Raw genomic sequence first — 23,465 nt, forward strand, 5'->3', positions numbered from 1 at the left:
TAATATTTCCACAAAAACGTGTATTTTTTAAAAAATATTTTTTAATTTTTCTGCCAAAGTTGATTTTTTTTTTTTTAAAAAAGATTTTATTTTTTTAATATATTATTTAATTATTCCAAAAATGTAGATTTAAAAAAAATATTTTTTTTTAAATTTTTCTGAAAAATATTTACAAAAAACGTAAATTTTTCTACAAAACGTAAATTTTTTAAAAATTATTTTTTTAATTTATTACAATATTATATATATGAGTATTTTTTAATTTTGGATTTTTTAAAAATATTTTAATTTTTTCCAAAAAACGTGGATTTTTTAATTTTTTCACACAACGTGAATTTTTTTAAAATATTTTTTTTTAATTTTTCCACAAAACGTGCTTTTTATAAAAACAATATTAGGGGTCGATTATGGATAGCAACAACTGTAGAAGAGAAAATCATGCAATTAAAATGAGCAAAAAGACGAAAATTTTTGTCAAATTCAATCAATATCAGTGTTTTGAATCTTCAGCTATTAATTTAATGATAAAAAAGTATAGATTTTAATGCGGAAATAGAAAATTCTATTACTAAATTTGCTGTGGGCAACGCAACTGGAGTTGGGTTGCTATCCATAATCGACCCCTTATTTTTATCCAAAAACGTGGATTTTCAGTTTTTCCATTTCCATTTTTTTTGTAATTTTTTTTTTAAATTTTCCTCTAAAAGGAGGTATTTTTAAGAAATATTTTTTGTACTTTTACTCAAAAAGGTGGTGTTTTTAAAAATATATTTTTTCTAAATTTTTCCAAAAAACGTGGATTAAAAAAAATCCATTGTTTTAATAAACTTTCGTTTCTCCCTTCAGTTCATCTATAGACTCACTTCAGTTCGTACATAAAGATTCCCTCCGACTCCCTCCAGCACGACTATAAATACTCCCTTCAGCTCGTTCATAAAGAGTCCCTTCAGCTCTTCTATAAATAGGTTCTTCAGCTTGTCTATAGAGATTCCATTTCACTACTCTGTTTTATATTCATTTTATGAATTATTTTGCTTCCAAATACCTCTACCACCCTCTCTAATAAAATAATCAACATTTGTTTCATTTTTTTCTTTAAATTTTTGTTTTTATTGTTTGTTCTCAAAACAAACCACACACGAGCAGCATTAATAACTAAATTTTGTATTTGGCTTCTTACAAAAAAGGAGAAAATTAAATTTTCAATTCAAAAATTTTTAAAACAATACAGGCGACTTAAGACAAATGCAATTCAGTTTTAATTTTTTTTTTTCAAAAACATTTTTACTTCCAAAGTTTGTTATTGTCTGAGTGCTAAAGGAGCAGAGACAGACAATTTGTTCTGCCTACCCAAAAATAGCATAACTCTAAATTTTGACGCAAAAACGGCAGACATATTTTTTGTATATAAGTAACACACTGGATAATGGAGGCCACAGCAATTTAGTAAGCAAAACGATTATCGGGATGATAGCCCAAGGCATCAAGGGCTGGATTACAAGCGAAATTAATCATGGGTGGTGGGCCACACATCAAGGTAATGGTGGAGTCATCGGCAGGGAAGAGATGGACCTTAACCATATTCTCGTTGACAAAACCAACGCCGTAGGGCCAGCCTAAAAGAAAGAAAGAAGAGATTTTGTTAATTAAAAATCGACATTTTGTAAATAATAAATTGTTTTATTTTTAATCGGTTTCAAAGCAAATACAGTCGGTCTCTAAGCGCTATGTTGTAGAGAAGTTGGAGCGTATTTAATTTGCCAGAAACCAAATAAAAATATTTAAGTGTTAATTTTGTTGACAATCTTCGTTCTCTATACTCGGATAAATACCTTTTTAAATTCCTTGTTTATATATGCAGCTTGTATAGAAAAAACTCAACAAAATATCATAAAAAAAAATAATCAAAAATTATTTGCTACACATTTTTTTCTAAAATTTTGCACAATCTACGTAGTTTCATTTAGCATTTCCTATTTCTTCTTCTTCTCATTCAGACATTTTATTATTCTATAGGTGTTTGTTTGCATGATGCCGCCTATTATACTAGACTAGTTGTTGCCACTTGAGGTGCGTTCTTCCCCTTTAGTAACTAAAACGATTATCACTATGATGACCCAGCCGCTCCAGTCCTGGTATACATGTATAATTAACCATAGGTGGTGGTCCACAAAGTAAACATAATGTGTCTGGACTTGGTGGGAATAGATGCTCCTTCATCATATCATCATTTACATAGCCAATGTTATAGGACCAGCCTATACGTTTAGGTCGTGGCGTCCGCATTAGTTGGGCAGCATTTTCAAAAAGTTATTTAAGAAATGGAATAGAAATTTGAAGGATATTTTTTATTGTCTCTTTTTTATTGAGAAAGAGATGATCTCTTAAAAAATCAAATTAAAAGAAAACAAAAAAACGAAAGAAAACAACTAAAAATTATAAAAAAAAACCGAAAAAGGGAAGGAAAACGGAGAAAAAGTAGACTTAACAGACAAGCGAAATGGGTATCCATAGACAAGTGAAAGGAAGTCTTTATAGACGAACCCAAGGGATTCTTTATAGACGAGCGAAAGGGAGTCCTTATAGTCGAGCAAAAGGGAGTCTTTATAGACGAGCGAAAGGGATCCCTATAGGCGAGCCAAAGAGAGTCCTTATAGAAGAGCTGAAGGAAGTCTTTATAGACGAGAGAAAGGGAGTCTTTATAAACGAGCAAAAGGGAGTCCTTATTGTCGGGCGAAAGGGAGAGAGTCTTTATAGAAGAGCTGAAGGGAGTCTTTATAGACGAACGAAAGGGAGTCTTTATAGACGAGCGAAAGGCAGTCTTTATAGACGAGCGAAAGGGAGTCTTTATAGACGAGCGAAAGGGAGTCTTTATAGACGAGCGAAAGGGAGTCTTTATAGACGAGCGAAAGGGAGTCTTTATAGACGAGCGAAAGGGAGTCTTTATAGACGAGCGAAAGGGAGTCTTTATAGACGAGCTGAAGGGAGTCTTTATAGACGAGCTGAAGGGAGTCTTTATAGACGAGCTGAAGGGAGTCTTTATAGACGAGCTGAAGGGAGTCTTTATAGACGAGCTGAAGTGAGTCTTTATAGACGAGCTGAAGTGAGTCTTTATAGACGAGCTGAAGGGAGTCTTTATAGACGAGCTGAAAGGAGTCTTTATAGGCGAGCTGAAGGGAGTCTTTATAGACGAGCAGGAGGGAGTCTTTATAGGCGAGCTGAAGGGAGTCTTTATAGACGAGCTGAAGGGAGTCTTTATAGAAGAGCTGAAGGGAGTCTTTATAGACGAGCTGAAGGGAGTCTTTATGGAAGAGCTGAAGGGAGTCTTTATAGACGAGCAAAAGGGAGTCTTTATAGACGAGCAAAAGGGAGTCTTTATAGACGAGCAAAAGGGAGTCTTTATAGACGAGCAAAAGGGAGTCTTTATAGACGAGCAAAAGGGAGTCTTTATAGACGTGCTGAAAGAAGTCTTTATAAACGAGCTGAAGGGAGTCTTTATAGACGAGCTGAAGTGAGTCTTTATAGACGAGCTGAAGGGAGTCTTTATAGACGAGCTGAAGGGAGTCTTTATAGACGAGCTGAAGGGAGTCTTTATAGACAAGCGAAAGGGAGTCTTTATAGACGAGCGAAAGGCAGTCTTTATAGACGAGCAAAAGGGAATCTTTATAGATTGGCTGAAGGGAGTCTTTATAGACGAGCTGAAGGGAGTCTTTATAGACGAGCTGAAGGGAGTCTTTATAGACAAGCGAAAGGGAGTCTTTATAGACGAGCGAAAGGGAGTCTTTATTGTCGGGCGAAAGGGAGAGAGTCTTTATAGAAGAGTTGAAGGGAGTCTTTATAGACAAGCGAAAGGGAGTCTTTATAGACGAGCAAAAGGGAGTCCTTATTGTCGGGCGAAAGGGAGAGAGTCTTTATAGAAGAGTTGAAGGGAGTCTTTATAGACGAACGAAAGGGAGTCTTTATAGGCGAGCTGAAGGGAGTCTTTATAGACGAGCTGAAGTGAGTCTTTATAGACGAGCTGAAGTGAGTCTTTATAGACGAGCTGAAGGGAGTCTTTATAGACGAGCTGAAGGGAGTCTTTATAGACGAGCTGAAGGGAGTCTTTATAGGCAAGCGAAAGGGAGTCTTTATAGACGAGCGAAAGGGAGTCTTTATAGACGAGCGAAAGGGAGTCTTTATAGACGAGCGAAAGGGAGTCTTTATAGACGAGCGAAAGGGAGTCTTTATAGACGAGCGAAAGGGAGTCTTTATAGACGAGCTGAAGGGAGTCTTTATAGACGAGCTGAAGGGAGTCTTTATAGACGAGCTGAAGGGTGGAGTCTTTATAGACGAGCTGAAGGGAGTCTTTATAGACGAGCTGAAGTGAGTCTTTATAGACGAGCTGAAGTGAGTCTTTATAGACGAGCTGAAGGGAGTCTTTATAGACGAGCTGAAGGGAGTCTTTATAGACGAGCTGAAGGGAGTCTTTATAGGCGAGCTGAAGGGAGTCTTTATAGACGAGCTGAAGGGAGTCTTTATAGACGAGCTGAAGGGAGGAGTCTTTATAGACGAGCTGAAGGGAGGAGTCTTTATAGACGAGCTGAAGGGAGGAGTCTTTATAGACGAGCTGAAGGGAGTCTTTATGGAAGAGCTGAAGGGAGTCTTTATAGACGAGCTAAAGGGAGTCTTTATAGACGAGCAAAAGGGAGTCTTTATAGAAGAGCGAAAGGGAATCTTTATAGACGAGCTAAAGGGAGTCTTTATAGACGAGCTGAAGGGAGTCTTTATAGACGAGCTGAAGGGAGTCTTTATAGACGAGCTGAAGGGAGTCTTTATAAACGATCTGAAGGGAGTCTTTATAGACGAGCTGAAGGGAGTCTTTATAGACGAGCTGAAGGGAGTCTTTATAGAAGAGCGAAAGGGAGTCTTTATAGAAGAGCGAAAGGGAGTCTTTATAGATGAGCTGAAGGGAGTCTTTATAGACGAGCGAAAGGGAGTCTTTATTGACGATCGAAAGGGAGTCTTTATTGACGACGAAGGACGGGATGCTAAACTACTCCATAGCAAACAAAACTCTGTGAATAATTAAGAGTAAAAAGAATTTTTAAATTGTACACCTCCTTACAGAAACTTTTTTTGAATTTAAAATGAATGAATTAAAACTACTCAAGAAAGGAGTGGGCTAGAGGAATATAAACTACTCCAAGAGCCAAAGAGATTTTTTTATAGACGAGCTTGGGGAAGTCTATTTAGACGAGCTGAAAGGTGTTTTAATGGACTAGGGAAAGTGAGTCTTTACAGGTGAGCTGAAGAGAGTCTTTTCAGACTTGCGAGATGATCGATATGGTAGCATAGGGTTCAAACTTAGCCTTGTTAAAAACTGAACGCCCTAGCGAGTAAAAGGCTTGCAGTGGCAAGAAGGGTATCTGGCATGTTCTGAGACACACATCACCTCTCACTTCACGCCTCAAACATTTTGTTCACCCAATGTACGCTAATTTTTCGAGTATTTTATGGATATGCTTGGGTATACTCTTCTTGCTAAATACCCTAATGAATCTTAGTCCCAAGAAATTCGGAAAAGATAGGAGTAAATGGGTTGAACAAAATGCTTGAGGCGTGAAGTGAGAGGTGAAGTGTGTCTCATAACATACCCGTATACCACAGTAGTCCTCAAAAAAACACAAAAACAATCCTTCCACTGATGTTGGTGTGGATGCCTCAACAACCTCAGCCTTCGTTTCCACAAGTGTATGAACCTCCCTCTTCTTGACCAGTATCAACACACAAATCTTCAATTATAGTCGCCAGCAGCTGAAGCTCCCGCAAGATACAACAACGAACTGTAGTTGTTGTCAGAGTCGACATTTCAAAACTTGACACTATCAGCGGCATTTTAGGTAGACGCTGCAGGGTACTCAACAACCTTATCGAGAAGAATGCTCCCCAAAATCTCAGCAAAGTCATCTGATAGAATTTATCCTTCTAAAGACCTTCTATAATGGTCTACTGTGGACTGAAGACCTCCTAAAGGGTGTTTCATAAACAGATGTTCCACTTAAAAGGTCTATATACGTAGAAGGTCCCCCTAAAGGGGGTCTCTGTATTAGAAGGCTCCCATAAAATGGTCTTGTATTGTTAGAAGACCTCCTTAAAGGGGGCTTCTATTCATAGAAGACCTGCTAAAGGAGCTTTTATTGATGAAAGATCTCTTTGAAATGGTTTCTATTGATAGAAGTCGTCCTAAATGGGGTTTCTATCTATACAATACCTTTGAAAAGAGACTTCTATTAATAGAAAACCTCCTTAAAGGGGCTTCTGTTCATAGAAGACCTCATAAAATGTCTCCTAAAGGGGCTTTTATTGTTGAAAGTCCTCCTTGAAAGGGTTTCTATTGATAGAAGACGTCCTAAACGGGGTTTCTATTTATAAACTACTTCTGAAAAGAGACTTCTATTAATAGAAGGCCTCCTTAAAGGGGTTTCTATTCATAGAAGACCTCCTAAAATGCCTCCTAAAGGGGCTTCTATTGATGAAAGTCCTCCTTGAAAGGGTTTCTATTGATAGAAGTCGTCCTAAATGGGGTTTCTATCTATAAAATACCTTTGAAAAGAGACTTCAATTAATAGAAGACCTCCTTAAAGGGGCTTCTGTTCATAGAAGATCTCATAAAATGCCTCCTAAAGGGGCTTTTATTGATGAAAGTCCTCCTTGAAAGGGTGTCTATTGATAGAAGACGTCCTAAACGGGGTTTCTATTTATAAACTACTTCTGAAAAGAGACTTCTATTAATAGAAGGCCTCCTTAAAGGGGTTTCTATTCATAGAAGACCTCCTAAAATGCCTCCTAAAGGGGCTTCTATTGATGAAAGTCCTCCTTGAAAGGGTTTCTATTGATAGAAGACGTCCTAAACGGGGTTTCTATTTATAAAATGCCTCTGAAAAGAGACTTCTATTAATTGAAGGCCTCCTTAAAGGGGTTTGTATTCATAGAAGACCTCCTAAAATGACTCCTAAAGGGGCTTTTATCGATGAAAGTCCTCCTTGAAAGGGTTTCTATTGATAGAAGACGTCCTAAATGGGGTTTCTATTCATAAAATACCTCTGAAAAGAGACTTCTATTAATAGAAGGCCTCCTTAAAGGGGCTTCTATTCATAGAAGACCTCCTAAAATGCCTCATAAAGAGCTTATATTGATGAAAGTCCTCCTTGAAAGGGTTTCTATTGATAGAAAACGTCCTAAACGGGGCTTCTATTTATAAAATACCTCTAAAAAGAGACTTCTATTAATAGAAGGCCTCCTTAAAGGGGCTTCTATTCATAGAAGACGTCCTAAAATGCCTCCTAAGGGGGTTTTAATGATGAAAGTCCTCCTTGAAAGGGTTTCTATTGATAGAAGACGTCCTAAACAGGGTTTTTATTTATAAAATAAAATAAAAGAGACTTCTATTAATAGAAGGCCTCCTTAAAGGGGCTTCTATTCATAGAAGACGTTCTAAAATGCCTCCTAAAGGGGCTTTTATTGATGAAAGTCCTCCTTGAAAGGGTTTCTATTGATAGAAGACGTCCTAAACGGGGTTTCTATTTATAAAATACCTCTGAAAAGAGACTTCTATTAATAGAAGGCCTCCTTAATGGGGCTTCTATTCATAGAAGATCTCCTAAAATGCCTCCTAAAGGGGCTTTTATTGATGAAAGTCCTCCTTGAAAGGGTTTCTATTGATAGAAGACGTCCTAAAGGGGGTTTCTATTTATAAAATACCTCTAAAAAGAGACTTCTATTAATAGAATACCTCCTTAAAGTGACTTCTATTCATATTATAGGTCAATAAGACAATTCACAATAGATATTTATTCTTTATAGAAGAATAGAGAAGTTTGACTGTAATTGCCTTTTTTGGCTTTGTCAAATTGCGAAGATAAGGTAAATGCACCTTGAGGTAATAGATAATATGTTGCATAATATGTTAACGTCGTACCAGACGACGATATCAGTTGAAGTGCCCCATCACTTAACTACATTTTTAAAATAAGCACCTTGAAATGTACACAAAATTGACTTGAATTAAAAACTAATTTCAGCCTCAGACCATTGATCCTTAAAGCAGTTATGCTCGACCATAGGCGTAGCTAACAAAGGAAAAATGTGTTCTGTTTATGTTCATCTGCCGTTCATCTATTTATAAAATAAATACCTCTGAAAAGAGACTTCTATTAATAGAAGAACTCCTTAAAGGGCGGCTTCTATTCATAGAAGATCTAAAGGGGCTTTTATTGAAAAAAATTCCCCCTTGAAAGGGTTTCTATTTATAAAATACCTCTGAAAAGAGACTTCTATTAATAGAAGACCTCCTTACGGGGGCTTCTATTTATAGAAGACCTCCTAAAGTACCTCCGAAAAGTGACTTTTGCGTTAGCAAAAGAAATACTCCCTCACAAAATTATGGGCAACACTGCCTTATGTGTCTAGAAATATTGCAATTGTAGTAATTGCTTTGACTTTTTATAAAATATCCATGAAATCAACTTCAACACGAAAGACATGATTTAACTAAATTAAAAACTTATCTTTGAAAATCAACAGAATGGGTTAAGATAATTTAAAATCAAAATCAAGCAACCTAAACTTTTATAAAACTTACCTTCAGTGGCCTTGTCAACGGTGTACCATACTTTGAATTGTTCAGGATGTTTCTTGGCCAATTCGTCTAATTCATTGCGCAGTAAAATGTCCTTTTCGCTCTATAAAAAACAAATCCAAAAACAATATTAATTTCTCTTCAAAAACAAAATACCACAAATCCCACTTACCTGATTGGCAAACAACAAAGCCAATTCAGTTTTATCCTTTTCATTGTGTTTCAAAACATCACGGATCAACTGCAACATGGGTGTAATACCAGTACCGCCAGCAATCATGTTAACACGTTTAGCCGTCACGGTTTTGGGAGGATCTTTGCGCAATTTCTTAATTGAAAATTGACCATTACCCAAGTATTGCAAACGTCCAGAGGGACCACGGAAAGCGATTTTATCACCAATTTTCATTTGATCCAAGTACTGGGACATTTTACCACCAGCTGGGAATTTGGGATGGACATCTTTGAAATAAACTTTAACGACAAGATCAACATAGCCAACATCATCATCCGAAGAGATGGGGGTATAGGGACGTATCACTAATTCACTATCTATGGTGGCAATTAAATGGATATGTTGACCCACAGGTAAACCTAAAATGTGTTGATGTGATGGTAACCCAAAACGGAAACGTCTTGTGTCATGACTCAACTCTTCCCTTTCGATGAGAGGCAGTTGATATTTGTCATTGGCATCGATCAAGGTACGCAGGCGAGCAGTTCTATTTGGTTCTGGGCGGGCTTTCTTTGTGGATTTCTTATTGATAAGATAGTGGACGATAACAGCACCAGCTACCACAGCAACAATGCCAACAGCTATGGGGATTATCTGCAAAAGTATAAACGAATTTTGAGATATGTAAATAAATATGAGTATTGGGCGAGAGATAAACAAAAAGCATAACGTTTGTTAATAATACAACTATGAATTTTGGAAATAATAATAAATACTTAGGTAAATTGAATAATCAGGGGTTTTGTTGTGCGTTACCATCAGAACTTATTTTAGACAACAAAGCAAACATTTTATTTCCTCAAAAATAATTAATAATAATCATGGCGATTTTCAATATATTATCTCCAAATACATTTATAAATTATTAACTGAAAAAAAAATACTCATTGTGACATGACTATGTGAAATGCATTACCCTAGGGAGACACCTCTAATACAATCAAATAGCTCCTCTACAAATCTCATCAGAATTGATATTTATGAACGCTTCTCCAAAAGCAAAAACGAACAAAAAAATGAAAACAACAACAAAATTGTTCATAAGTGTTTACATAAAAATATCATTATCGTCATGTTGAAAAATTTTGCAAAAATACAAGTGCAAAAAGAAATGAAAACGATAGGATGTAGCTTTCAACACTTTTAAACGATTTTCATTTTTTGTTGATCACCAAACGAAAAAAGTAAACTATAAAATAAAAGCTACATATTATTGGTGGTGCGATTAGTCTATATGACTGGATAGAGATATACAAACCGTAAAAATGTGTTAAAGATTAGCTGCGAGAGATTAAAGTTCAAAGGTCCAAACAAAGATCTTTGTATGTGAGGGAGACGAGAGGCAATTTAACAAACATAAAAAAGCTAGTTTATGGTTTCGTCATAACTTTTTTACGCGTGTAGCTCGTAATATATATTGGAAAGATTGGAATCTACATAACAAGTTGATATTAATAAGTCTTATTACGTTTTACTAATTACATGCAGCAGATAACAACAAGTTGTCAGTAAATGTCAAGAGAAAAAGTTAAACAGAGGGCTAATAATAAACAGCGTTTTACAAAAACAACAATTAACAGTCGTGCTTAACTCTATAGAAGCACCCTTTCTTTCAGAAAAGGACTGTAGAAACAGCTTTTCTTTTAAAACGAGACTATAGAAGCACCTTTTCTACAAGTAAGGGTCTATAGTAGCACCCTTTCTTTCAGAAAGGGACTATAGAAGCAACCTTTCTCTCAGAAAGGGACTGTAGAAGCACTATGAAAGCACCCTTTTTCAGAAAGGGACTATAGAAGCATCCTTTCTTGCAGAAAAGAACTACAGAAGCAAAGTTTATTTCAGAATGGGTATATGAAAGCAACCTTTCTTTCAGAAAGGGACTATAGAAGCACCCTTTCTTTGAGAAAGGGACTGTAGAAGCATCATTTCTTTCAGAAAGGGTCTATGAAAGCAACCTTTCTTTTAGAAAAGGACTGTAGAAGCACCATTTCTTTCAGAAAGGGTCTATCAATCTTTCAGAATCGGTTTATCAAAGCAACCTTTTTTCAGAAAGGGCTTTTAAGTCGACTTTTCCTTCAGAAAGGGTATATGAAAGCAACCTTTCTTTCAGAAAGGATTTATAGAAGCACCCTGTCTTAAAGAAAGCGTCCATAGAAGCACCCTTTCTGAAAGAAAGCGTCTATAGAAGCACCCTTTCTGAAAGAAAGCGCCTATAGAAGCACCCTTTCTGAAAGAAAGCGTCCACGGAAGCACCCCTTCTGAAAGTAAGGGTCTATAGAAGCACCCTTTCTTTCAGAAAGGGACGACAGAAGCAACCTTTCTTTCAGAAAGGGACTGTAGAAGCACAATTTCTTTAAGAAAGGGGCTATGAAAGCACCGTTTTTTAGATAGCGACTATAGAAGCATCCTTTCTTGCAGAAAGGAACTACAGAAGCAACCTTTCTTTCAGAAAGGGTCTATGAAAGCAACCTTTCTTTCAGAAAGGGTCTATGAAAGCAACCTTTCTTTCTGAAAGGGTCTATGAAAGAAACCTTTCTTTCAGAAAGGGTCTATGAAAGCAACCTTTCTTTCAGAAAGGGTCTATGAAAGCACCATTTCTTTTAATAAGGGTCTTTCAAGCAACGTTTCTTTCAGAAAGAGTCTATTAAAGCAACCTTTTTTTCAGAAAGGGTCTATTAAAGCAACCTTTTTTTCAGAAAGGGTCTATTAAAGCAACCTTTCCTTCAGAAAGGGTCTATGAAAGCAACCTTTCCTTCAGAAAGGGTCTATGAAAGCAACCTTTCTTTCAGAAAGGATCTATAGAAGCACCCTTTGTGAAAGTAAGGGTCTATAGAAGCACCCTTTGTGAAAGTAAGGGTCTATAGAAGCACCCTTTGTGAAAGTAAGGGTCTATAGAAGCACACTTTCTGAAAGTAAGGGTCTATAAAGCACCCTTTCTGAAAGTAAGGGTCTATAAAAGCACCCTTTCTGAAAGTAAGGGTCTATAGAAGCACCCTTTCTGAAAGTAAGGGTCTATAAAAGCACACTTTCTGAAAGTAAGGGTCTATAGAAGCGCCCTTTCTGAATGTAAGGGTCTATAGAAGCACCCTTTCTGAAAGTAAGGGTCTATAGAAGCACCCATTCTGAAAGTAAGGGTCTATAGAAGCACCCCTTCTGAAAGTAAGGGTCTATAGAAGCACCCTTTTTGAAAGAAAGGGTCTATAGAAGCACCCTTTCTGAAAGTAAGGGTCTATAGAAGCACCCCTTCTGAAAGTAAGGGTCTATAGAAGCACCCTTTTTGAAAGAAAGGGTCTATAGAAGCACCCTTTCTGAAAGTAAGGGTCTATAGAAGCACCCCTTCTGAAAGTAAGGGTCTATAGAAGCACCCTTTTTGAAAGAAAGGGTCTATAGAAGCACCCTTTCTGAAAGTAAGGGTCTATAGAAACACCCTTTATGAAAGTAAGGCTCTATAAAAGCACCTTTTCTAAATGTTAGGGTCTATAGAAGCACCCTTTCTGAAAGTAAGGGTCTATAGAAGCACCCTTTCTGAAAGTAAGGGTCTATAAAAGCACCGTTTCTGAAAGTAAAGGTCTACAGAAGCACCCTTTCTGAAAGTTAGGGTCTATAGAAGCACACTTTCTGAAAGTTAGGGTCTATAGAAGCACACTTTCTGAAGGAAAGGGTCTATAGAAGCACCTTTTCTTAAGGAAAGGGTCTATAGAAGCACCCTTTCTTAAAGAAAAGGTCTATAGAAGCACCCTTTCTTAAAGAAAGGGTCTATAGAAGCACCCTTTCTGAAAGTAAGGGTCTATAGAACCACCCTTTCTGAAAGCTATGGTCTACAGAAGCACCCTTTCTGAAAATAAGAATCTATAGAAGCAGCCTTTCTGAAAGTAAGGGGGTATAGAAGCAGCCTTTCTGAAAATAAGAATCTGTAGAAGCAGCCTTTCTGAAAGTAAGGGGGTATAGAAGCAGCCTTTCTGAAAGTAAGGGTCTATAAAAGCACCCTTTCTGAAAGTAAGGGTCTATAAAAGCACCCTTTCTGAAAGTAAGGGTCTATAAAAGCACCCTTTCTGAAAGTAAGGGTCTATAAAAGCACCCTTTCTGAAAGTAAGGGTTTATAGACCCTGAAGGGTCTATAGAAGCACCCTTTCTGAAGGTAAGGGTCTATAGAAGCACCCTTTCTGAAAGTAAGGGTCTATAGAAGCACCCTTTCTGAAAGTAAGGGTCTATAGAAGCACCCTTTCTGAAAGTAAGGGTCTATAGAAGCACCCTTTCTGAAAGTAAGGGTCTATAGAAGCACCCTTTCTGAAAGTAAGGGTCTATAGAAGCACCCTTTTTGAAAGTAAGGGTCTATAGAAGCACCCTTTCTGAAAGTAAGGGTCTATAGAAGCGCCCTTTCTGAAAAAAGGGTCTATAGAAGCACCCTCTCTGAAAGTGGTCCTATTTACAGCGACATAATGTTTTCGTGGGCAAGTACATGCTTCCTGACATAATGACCCAATAACTCTAAAAAGTCCTACGGTGATACCAGAACTATTATTATTTTGCGATCCCAAAAAAAGTAGCCTTTTTGATTCCGATAAAGATCCACCAAAAGCTCTAAAAATCTTAGGGTGAGTAAAGTAAAATAACTGTTTGACACGATAACTATCAAAAGAAATCACTCCTAAAATAGAATCAGTTCTTTCAGGTACCTCCTACGCAGAGCTCATCACTTTTGCGCTTTAGTCCAGTCGAAGTAAGGCCACTTTTCTGATCATATTGAAATTGCAAAGAATCCCGGTATTAATTTCTTCTTTCTTTGGCAAATTTTACAATTGTTATTCTGATATGCCACCGTGGTGCAATGGTATGCTCACCCGCCTTGCACGCTGAAGGTCGTGGGTTCGATTCCCCGGCCAGTCAACATCAACATTTTCAACGGTGGCAAAATACCCCTCAGTAATGTTGGCGACATTTCCTGAGTATTTCAGCCATGTAAAACTTCTCTACAAAGTGGTGTCTTAAGACACGCCGTTCGGACTCGGCGATAAATAGTAGGTCTCATATCATTGAGATAATATGAATCGGGGTGCACTCATTGATATGAGAGAAGTCTCCCTTGTCCCGTGTGGGATGTTTGTGATACAATTTTTTTGATATGTGTGAGGAAATTTTCCCTTGCATTTCGTTCATACTCGGCTACCAAACTGGCTCCAAATATGTGTTTTATAATTGGGCGCAATTAAGAGGTCACATTTTAGATATTTCTTTACATAGGGTTTCTGATTTTGGAGCAAATTTCCTTTACCGACAGATTGCAAATTTTTTTAAAAATCGTAAGTTTCTTTTAATAGCCGACATTCGGTCGGGAATTTGAGACTTTCTCCTATGGACAGGAGGCAATCTCGGGAACGGGAACAAAACTTTCTTTTAAATTAATTTTTTCTCTAAGTAGCCGACCTTTAACAAGGGATTTTTCGGAACTTCAGAGGCCCATATCTCGGGAAGTATACATTTCCCCAGCAAAAGTTATACAGCGTTGGAATCTGCATAAAAAGCACTATCTTGGTAACTAGTTCACATTTCTCCGAATACTGTCGGTAAAGGAAAGATATGCCCTGATTTTATTATAATTATTATTTTTTTTTTTTTTTTTTTTTTTTTTTTTTTTTTGCCAATTTCTATGTGATGGTCGTATTTCCCTTTTATCCTTTCTTCCATCATCCACCATTAGTCAGAATGTGATTGGTCATACTTTTTTTTGCTGGTCACTGACTAGACTTAATGGGTAAGTGGACTTTTATCAGCTCCACGTAGTATTATCACATTTAATTTTGTTCACCATATTTCTAGTAACTTTTGATTAACTGCAGATACGAGCCACAGTGTCAACCAACAGCAACGTAGCCAGCCTGATTATACAAAAAAATAAACAAAATAATCTTCCACAGATGATTTTTAATGTCATTGTTTCACATAAGTTATGGAATACCTGCCATGCATGCATAGGTAACTATATTTGCGTTTTGAAATTTGCTTGGATGTGGAGGAGAGGTAATAACTCATTTGAAATCCAATTATGGGACTAACAACAATTTTTTGCGACGTCTACGTGACAGCGCAAATCAAACAAAAACAAAACAATTATTAAACTAAAAAGACCCTGACCTCTAATGATTGATCTCGAATGATTAAAAGCGGCAAGAAAGAAAGAGGCTAATGAAAGTTAAAAGTTTTAATAAAAAACAAAATATATTAATAAACAGATTTTGAACGCATAATTCAGGGAAGCACTTTCAAATGTCAAATAACACGCGTTTTGTAAATAAATCACTTTTTACATCGAAACACATTCTTTTTCTCGTAGGGGTGTTAACCATGAAAATTATGTAAATAACCACTTGTCACCAAAACTTACATCGTTGTCATCCAGTTTGGGTGCCATATTTTATGACGTTTCTTATAAATGCACACTTAACTAACTACCCGTATTAACTTTATTAGAACTACTATTTGTAGTTAATATATATTTATTTTAAATAAATTAAAATTTTATATCAGTTTCCCTCGTCTGACAACCAAATACTGATTAGGTGTTCGTTTTTCTACTACCGTTGCTGACTGTGCGGCTTTTTTTCGTCCGAGTTTTTGAGAGTTCGCAAACGTTTTTTTTTTTTTTTTGTTTTGCTAGAGATTGTGTTAAGCATGCCGCCCATATTCCCCAAGTAAACAACAAAAAGAACGAACCCCATTGTAATCAGAGACCAGAGACCTTATGAGATACGATTATATGCCATTAAAAAAATAACAACAAAAAGCCCGCGCAATATTTGTGATGATAAAAATGCCAATGCTCACACACTCTTAAATTGGGGAAAGTAAGAGCTTTAATTTTAGTGGGCATGTGTTTATTGTTAAGAGAGTCCAAAAGCAGTGCTGGGAATTTGCAAATATTTTTCGTGGAATCACTTGATAAATTCAAACATTTTTAAAGTCAATAGGAAATATGTAATTGCAGGCTATAACCAACTATCTGAATGAATGACAATCGTACAATTTATTAGTTAAACATAAACATACGAGGATATAAACTCATCACCGAAGTAATGGCTTTAGACCCCACGTATATTTGGACGAAATATATTTCAGCTGATAGAGAGTGGGACGGACAGGGCTAAATCGACTTCAAATTGTCTGAAGCCTCGAACGGATAAACCAAATTGGTCTAAACTTCACACTTCTTAAAATTTTGTCCAAACTTAGATTATGTTCGAAGATGGACCATATGGGTCCACTTCTGTGGGTACTTCCCACCACCCAAAAGTTCTCTAAAATGGTGCTTACGATAACTCTTACGGTAGTCATCGATTTGGTCTAAATTTTACACATCGTAATACTAACCCCCATTATTATAAGGCCTATTTTGTTATAGTTTGGATTTTTCAAACAGATTTATAACTTACAGCGAGTCAATTAAGTATTTTGCCTCTTTAGAAAATTGAAAAAAATTTAAATAAATTCGTTTATTCGTGGTCAAAAAGTTTTTTTTTTTGATAGTTTAATATCCAATATCTGCAAGAACCGCTGCAAAAGACTTAATGGTCTTCTAAATATTGACAAAAATCTATAACAACACAAACTATTTTACCTCAAAAAAGTATTTTGCCTTAACATATTGTTACGAATGTAACTGATAGGTTTGAGTTAATTTAGTTTAATTTCCGTTAATTTAAAAATTTGAATTGTAACGTAAAGTTTTTATTACGCAGTTACTTTATTTAAGCAACAACAACTACCATGTAGAACTCTCTTCATTATTCTAGTTGTCACTTTACCTTTTATTTGTCTTGCCATAATCATGTAATTATCGTTTAGTTTCTACATCTTGTATTTCGTGTATTTGTTTGTTGTTGTAATTACGTCATTACTGCGCTTGTCTACTTGTATGTATGTGAGTATGGTTGTTCGCTTAGTGCGAATGTGCGTCTGTGTGTTCGCTGCACAGATTCGAGATGTTGCCAGATTTTGTGGATAATTCTAGACCAAGGAGATTTTGGATATAAATAGCGGTAGGAACGGCAACATTGAATGAGTTGTATTTTAAACGTTGAACTGAACAGATCGGTTAAAGAAGTGCTGCGTGCTAATTAGAGACAAGCTGTGTGCTAAGTAATTAAAGTCGATTCCGAATAAGTGTAATAAAGTAAATAAAGCATTGTAGAAACGTAATCTAAAACTAACCCTGTTTTATTTGGTACAAATCGTACTGGGGAATAAAACAACGTCTACACGGAGATTAGTTAAACCTAATTCCGTAACAATATTTTTGAGAAAATTACATTTTTGTTACATGCTAAAGATTTTTATAGCAACCGTTGGATATTATCACATTCTACAACCGTTTCGGCACCAGTTCCACCATCTTGCGACATGTTTTCACGGTTACTTTCTCCAATTTTCCTACATTAATTTCTTCAACAATATGTTCCATTAATTTTGATCATTACCGACATTAATCTCTAAGATTATCAGTGAAAAATGATTCGCCGCTACATTCCAATCATAACAAATGCGTAAAAAATAAATAAAAAGCTAAGGTGCATCGCAAATAGTGAAAGAAATTTCGACTTGGAACTATGAAAATCAAGAACAGAGGCAAATGGGGTCTTCAATATTAATCTCGGAAACAACGTCTTGGATGAAGTGTCCACAAGGTTCCAAAATCCAGAGATTTGATGGTTATGTTGCAAGAAAAAAATAGAAAATAATTGGAATATATAGAGAGGAAATACCCTCACATTGAGAAGATCTTTCTTCCAATCGATCAAATTCCGACCCCTGTAAAGGCTGCAGTTTCCAGCCCAGTGGCTGTGACAAAGGCAACCTCTACAGGGAAACTAACAAATCCAATGGTGACGAACTGCTCGAGTCCTTTGCGGACATCCTTGATGAATGCGGTAGGATCGGGCATCCCGGCTCCATTGGCCCCGAAGACGATGGAACGTAAGGGAAACCCTGGTGTGATCCCTCCCGTTTCGAAGTTGGCGCAGGAAAAGTTGCAGCCACAAGCAAGACAGCCGACGACTGTGCAGAGGACTGGGCAACAGACCACTGTAAAGCCATCGGCACCTGCTAGACCTCACTCTTCTGATATTAAGAGCAGTGCTGACCCTGTGAGAAGCCATGGGGCGGTGCCAGGAGATGGGTTATCGACCTCGAAACAGGGCGGACATTCAAAGACATCTGCGCAGGAATGCGTTAAGAGGGTCAGGTCTTCTGAAGATCCGCATCCTGTTGCCAAGAGGGTGGTGGATCGTCGACCGAGCAGCCACATGGACTCCGACTCACAGGGGGCCGGTCATAAGAAGACAGAAAAGGCTCAACTAGGGAAGGCCAACAAAGCTGACCCAAGTCTGATACCCCCAAAGCCTTCTGAAGACAGGACACCGAAGTCAGCGAGCTCAGAAGGGATGATCGCTCCGAAGAACCTCCGAGTGGCGATCATCGATAAGGCTGATCTGGATGGGAGGATCAGCGATACGCACTGGCTTGCAGTGGAACGCCTCCTGAGGAGGGCCATCACCTCCGATGAGGTAGACGCCAGTAAGACTGGCTTCGGCAGGGCGGTTGTCCAAAGGGGCATCAAAATCCTCTATTGTCAGGATGAGGAGTCGAGAGACTTCCTTATCTAGTTAATAGAGGGTGCTGGTGAACTCTGGAGCGGCTGCAGGCTGGCCGCTGTCCCTGCTGATGAGGTAGCCAGGAGCTACGATCCTCCTGGGTGCCTCCTCCTGACTCTGATGCAGGGGAAGTGGTTAAGATGCTGAAGAAGCAGAACAGAGGTCTCTCCGTTGTGGGTTGGATGCTTCTCAACCATTTCAAGGAGAGGGACGGCATGGTGATGCGATTCACCATTGATAGTGAGAGTGCGGACTATATCAGAGACTGTGGGGGAGTGCTGTTCTTCGGCTCTGGTGGACTTCGGTTCCGGATCTCGAGGTCGCAGTAAAGTAGTTCGGTAACATGGCCTTCGGGTATTGCAGATCAAGCTGCACCACTGTAAGGCCGCGGTTGCCGAACTCCTTCTCTCCCTCACAGACTCTGCAATAGTCTACACGAATAATGGAGACAAGGTATTGTAGCTAGGAAAAGTCTAAAACTTATCCAACTCTACAATTACAGTGATGGCGACACGACTGCAGTGAGGCTAGACGAAGTTACCGGTAGGACTTTAGTGCTAGCCTCGGTCTACATGCCGTATGAGTCACCCGACCCACCAAGCGGATTGGTGCGCAAACTAGTGGAGGAGACGACGGACAATTGCAGGTTAGTGATGGGCTGTGATGCAAATGCTTACCACTTCCACTGGGGAAGCAGTGACACCAATGCGAGATTTGAGTCCATATTCGATTTTATTTTAGTTAATAATCTACGAGTATGTAATAGGGGTAACACTGCCACCTTTCATAATAGGGTAAGGGAGGAGGTCATTGACCTTACCCTTACAAATATGGAAGATACAGCCATAATGGACTGGAGAGTATCGGAGGAGTGTTCATTTTCAGATCACAGAGCGATACACTTTCAAGTTCACTATGGAAGTAAACGGCTACTGCCTCATAGGAATCCAAAGATGGCAAATTGTGAAAACTACAACTCCCTTGTATCCTCGAGGCTGTGCGAGTTCTCTGCACCACGCATAGCGGAGGAAATAGATGGTCAAGTTGTAGATCTTACGCGTGTCCTCGGGGGTTGCTATGAGAAGTCTTGCCCATTATCTTATCCTGGTAGGAGAACTCAACCAGTTTCTTGGAACAAAGAGCTAGCAAAGCTTAGGAAAAACAGCAGGAAAGCCTATAATAAAGCTAACAACACCAAATCTGATACCGATTGGAATCTCTATAGGGAGAGTTTCAACCGGTATAAAAGTGAAATCAGGAAAGCTAAGATATACTCGTTGATAAGTTTTAGTGAATCTATAGAGGGGGTAAATGCAGCAGCGAGGTTCCGTAAGGTGATCTCGAAGGACCCAAAACCCTTTGGGAGCATCAAAAGGGATGACGGTAGCTGGACTAACTCCGCTCTAGAGACTTTAGATCTGTTGACAGGAACACATTTCCCTGGAAGTGAGGATGCCCGCTCGAGCACACTTGGTGTGGGCAAAAACAGGATCCGCACTCCGGGGGAGTTGGCTCTTGTCAACAGATTAATAAGCTATCACAAAATCTCAAGGGCGATAAGTACTTTTCAGCCATATAAGTCTCCTGGACCTGATGGTATCATTCCAGCGATGGTTCAGAACGCACAGACTGTTTTGACAACCATTCTTCAGAAGATATTTAGGGCTTGTCTGCTACTATCGCACATACCGACGCTGTGGAAAGAGGTAACAATGACCTATATTCCCAAAGCTGGGAAACCAAGTCACTCGCTACCGAAAGACTACAGGCCGATTAGTCTTTCCTCCTTTCTCTTAAAGACTTTGGGAAGGTTGTTGGACTTAGAAATTAGAACTTTCTTCAGCCAAGACCTTATAAGCAGCTCAAGGGAAATCAACTGAAACAGCGCTACATAGTGTCGTGGGTTATATAGAGAAGAATCTGGATGAATCGAATTTCACCTTGGCTGCCTTTCTGGATATAGAGGGGGCCTTTCACAACGTGAACCTCGAATCCATCCACTCTTCTCTAGAATCACTGGGTGTCCCCTCTATCCTAATAGACTGCATTGATAGCTTATCAATTCTAATATTGGGGAGAGTTCCATTAGGAGATCTGTCAACAGAAGCACCCCTTAGGGGGAGTCTTATCTCCCTTGCTCTGGCTACTGGTGATAAATGGGATACTCGGGGAATTCGACAAACTAGGAACTAAGGTAGTTGCTTACGCCGATGATGTGGTTATCCTGATAAGCGGGAAATTTTTGTCCACATTATCCGATTTAATGCAAAGAGCACTTGCCAAAATCTCACGCTGGGCTCACATCAACGGACTGGGTGTGAATCCGGCATACACAGAGCTGGTGCTCATGCATAGCCACGTTCTTCATCTACAAACAAATAACCCAATCTACACATCATCACATCACAACAACATCCTCATCTCTACAATACACATAATTCAATAGTTTGGATCATCACAATGGACCTCAAGGTCTCCGAGTGGAGTTGTTGCCAGCACGGCAGTTACTCATCCTAAACCTAACCTTTCTTGCTGCTTTCTTCAATTGTTTTTCTTATTGTTGATATTGCTCCCTTGTGACATTGTTTTTTAATAACGGTTTCGTTAATGATTGTTTTATTCCACCTACGCAGATGATTGGTCTGTCCTAGGTGGTGGGGCTGACATCCATCGTTGCCCAGAAACAATTCCTCCTTGAATTCGTGCAGTGGTTGGGGTCCTTGCTTCTTGCCATTTTCCTCTGGCTTACGCCATATCCTGACATTCATATTTTGTATTTTCCTCTTATGTTGATTTTGATGCCGAGTTTGTTGTTAAGAATGCAATTTGCGCTTCGGATGGTTTTCATCTAGAGGGAGACGTAAACAACACCTTAAACAAATTTTCCTCATCAGCCGTGATTAAATACTTAATAAGCCCACAAAATATTTAATGATCTGTCCGTCAACGCTTTTACAAACGGCAGTTTTTTGTCACAAAACTATGCAATATTTTTTAACAAAAAAAATAATTTTCAGGCTGCACGGCTTGTGGTAACCAATTTTTCAGTAATAATAATATATGTATCAATAGCAAACTCCCATCTCTGTCTATTAAACATAAAGAGAAAGTGACGTACAATAGTTATCAACAAAGTAGTAAATACTACTGTATATTGCAAACACAAAATGTTTTGCTGATTTGTATTTGATTTTAATAAAAACATTATAGCATTTTTAGATATTCACAGAAATAATAAGAGATTAGCATTTTTTGAAACGCAAATTTCTCTTAACTTTTGAAAGAGATTTGTCATATGAAAATTGTGTCAAAAGAGAGAACATTTTACAAAGCATCAGAGAGATTTCAAGGTTAAATTATAGAAAAAATGCACTTGTCGTCACTGTCTATCTATGTATATTCGATATAAAAAATAATTGCTACCCTCATCAGATACATGCCACAGAGACAGGGTATTACGAAGTACAATATTCAATACAAACAGCTGTTTTATAATAGTGGGTATGAGTCAACTTAAAAAGGTTAGTTATTTCATACTTGGTACATAATGTAAAAGATGGGCCGAAAAATAGCCGACCTAAGATGACGAGAGAAAAGTGGGTTGACAGATTTCAAGTTGCTCTATCAAAGGGTGAAGATGAAGGATTAACCTAATCTAAATTATATAAATTTATTCACAGGGCTTTTTTAAATTTTGTATAGTTTTGGAAGACAAGTCATCTAAAATAATGTAAATAACAAACTAATACCAGAGCTACAAATAATAGGTTGATCCTTCAATAATTAGAGAAAAGAAGGCCATTAGCATGTTATTGTAGTTAGAGTTGTCAAAAGTTTTAATTATTAAAATATTACATTCACTTCTAATATTGAAGACTTAACGATTTATTACTTTTATAATAAAGCCAAATCTGTCTCAACATGAGCCAAGGAATAGATTTTCTTTCCAATATTTATTCGACGTAGAATGTGTTAGGTACTTTTTTTCGTTTTCATTGCATCCCACCATCATTACATTTCTCATGCATTTTCATAATGATGATGATAATGATTCAACTTGGCACGTTCAATTTCAATAATTTCACACATTTTTATTGTCAACCACCGGATTATTCTCAAAATAGTTGTATTCGCGAATCATTTCCCTCTATTTTTATGCATTTATTTAAAAATTTTAATTTTTCGATACGATAGCAACACATCATGCACACGCATAGGTACATATGGTATTCATTCATGCCAGACACAGACACCGCACATTGTTGATGCACCAGTGCGACCACCCGTCGTATACATATGTAGATACATTTTTGTGGTGCTCTTGACAGGTGCTATTTGCATTCTTTTTCTTTTGCGTTATTAAATTGAAGTCTGTCGTGATTGAATATCTTGTAAAGGTTCGATGTCACAAACTGCTTAGAAATTCTAAGTGCCTGACTTGGGTCTTTGATATGATTGATGACATTTCATAATGGCCAGAGAAAATTTAATTGTGATTGTAAATGAGAAGTCAATGGAGGTAAGGAGGAGTGTTATGTCAGCAAATGACTTCATACAAATAGTATTTTAATAATTGCATTTGAGTCATTTTAATTGTGTAACAAATGTAATAAAAATGATTAGATGGTGGGTGGAAGAGTACATGTTGTTTATTGTGTTAGATCATGTCATGTAAATATACAGATGAAGTATTACAGATATTTATGATAAATAGCAAATTTATAAGTATGTTGCCCTTTTTTGAAACTCTAAAACATAATTCCTTTTTGATGTTATTTTTGGTTTGAGGTCTTGTTTTTGGATACAATATTTGGAACTGAAAAAATATTTTTGAGGTTATGTACTTTAAACAAGTAAAACAAATAAAAAGACAAAAACAGGAGTAGTGGACCTGAATGTACTATAAACAGATACCTAATTTTAAAATTAAAGTAATTTTAAGTCCATCGTCGAACATGATATAAGTTTC

At 37.6% G+C, this 23,465-nt stretch overlaps 1 protein-coding gene across 13 annotated transcripts in view; it reads right to left on the minus strand.

Moving 5' to 3' along the window:
- Nucleotides 1-1,086: 1,086 nt before the first annotated feature.
- LOC141404179 (NADH-cytochrome b5 reductase 3-like) overlaps nucleotides 1,087-23,465 on the minus strand; it is a 36,315-nt gene continuing 13,936 nt past the window's right edge. For 7 of the 13 annotated variants that reach the window (XM_073987526.1, XM_073987523.1, XM_073987529.1 and 4 more), the window contains 3 exons: nucleotides 8,790-9,446; nucleotides 8,621-8,720; nucleotides 1,087-1,616 (listed from right to left, as the gene is read on the minus strand). In XM_073987526.1, the coding sequence (XP_073843627.1) occupies nucleotides 1,444-1,616; nucleotides 8,621-8,720; nucleotides 8,790-9,446 (930 nt within the window). In that variant the 3' untranslated portion in view covers nucleotides 1,087-1,443. Of the gene's footprint in view, nucleotides 1,617-1,832; nucleotides 2,259-8,620; nucleotides 8,721-8,789; nucleotides 9,447-15,234; nucleotides 15,576-23,465 lie in introns of those variants that run through there. The other 6 variants (XR_012412968.1, XR_012412966.1, XR_012412967.1 and 3 more) reach the window with 3 other exon arrangements.

The sequence above is a fragment of the Musca autumnalis genome, unplaced genomic scaffold (assembly GCF_047663935.1).
Source record: "Musca autumnalis isolate F117 unplaced genomic scaffold, ASM4766393v1 scaffold_4, whole genome shotgun sequence".
Classification (NCBI taxonomy): domain Eukaryota; kingdom Metazoa; phylum Arthropoda; class Insecta; order Diptera; family Muscidae; genus Musca; species Musca autumnalis.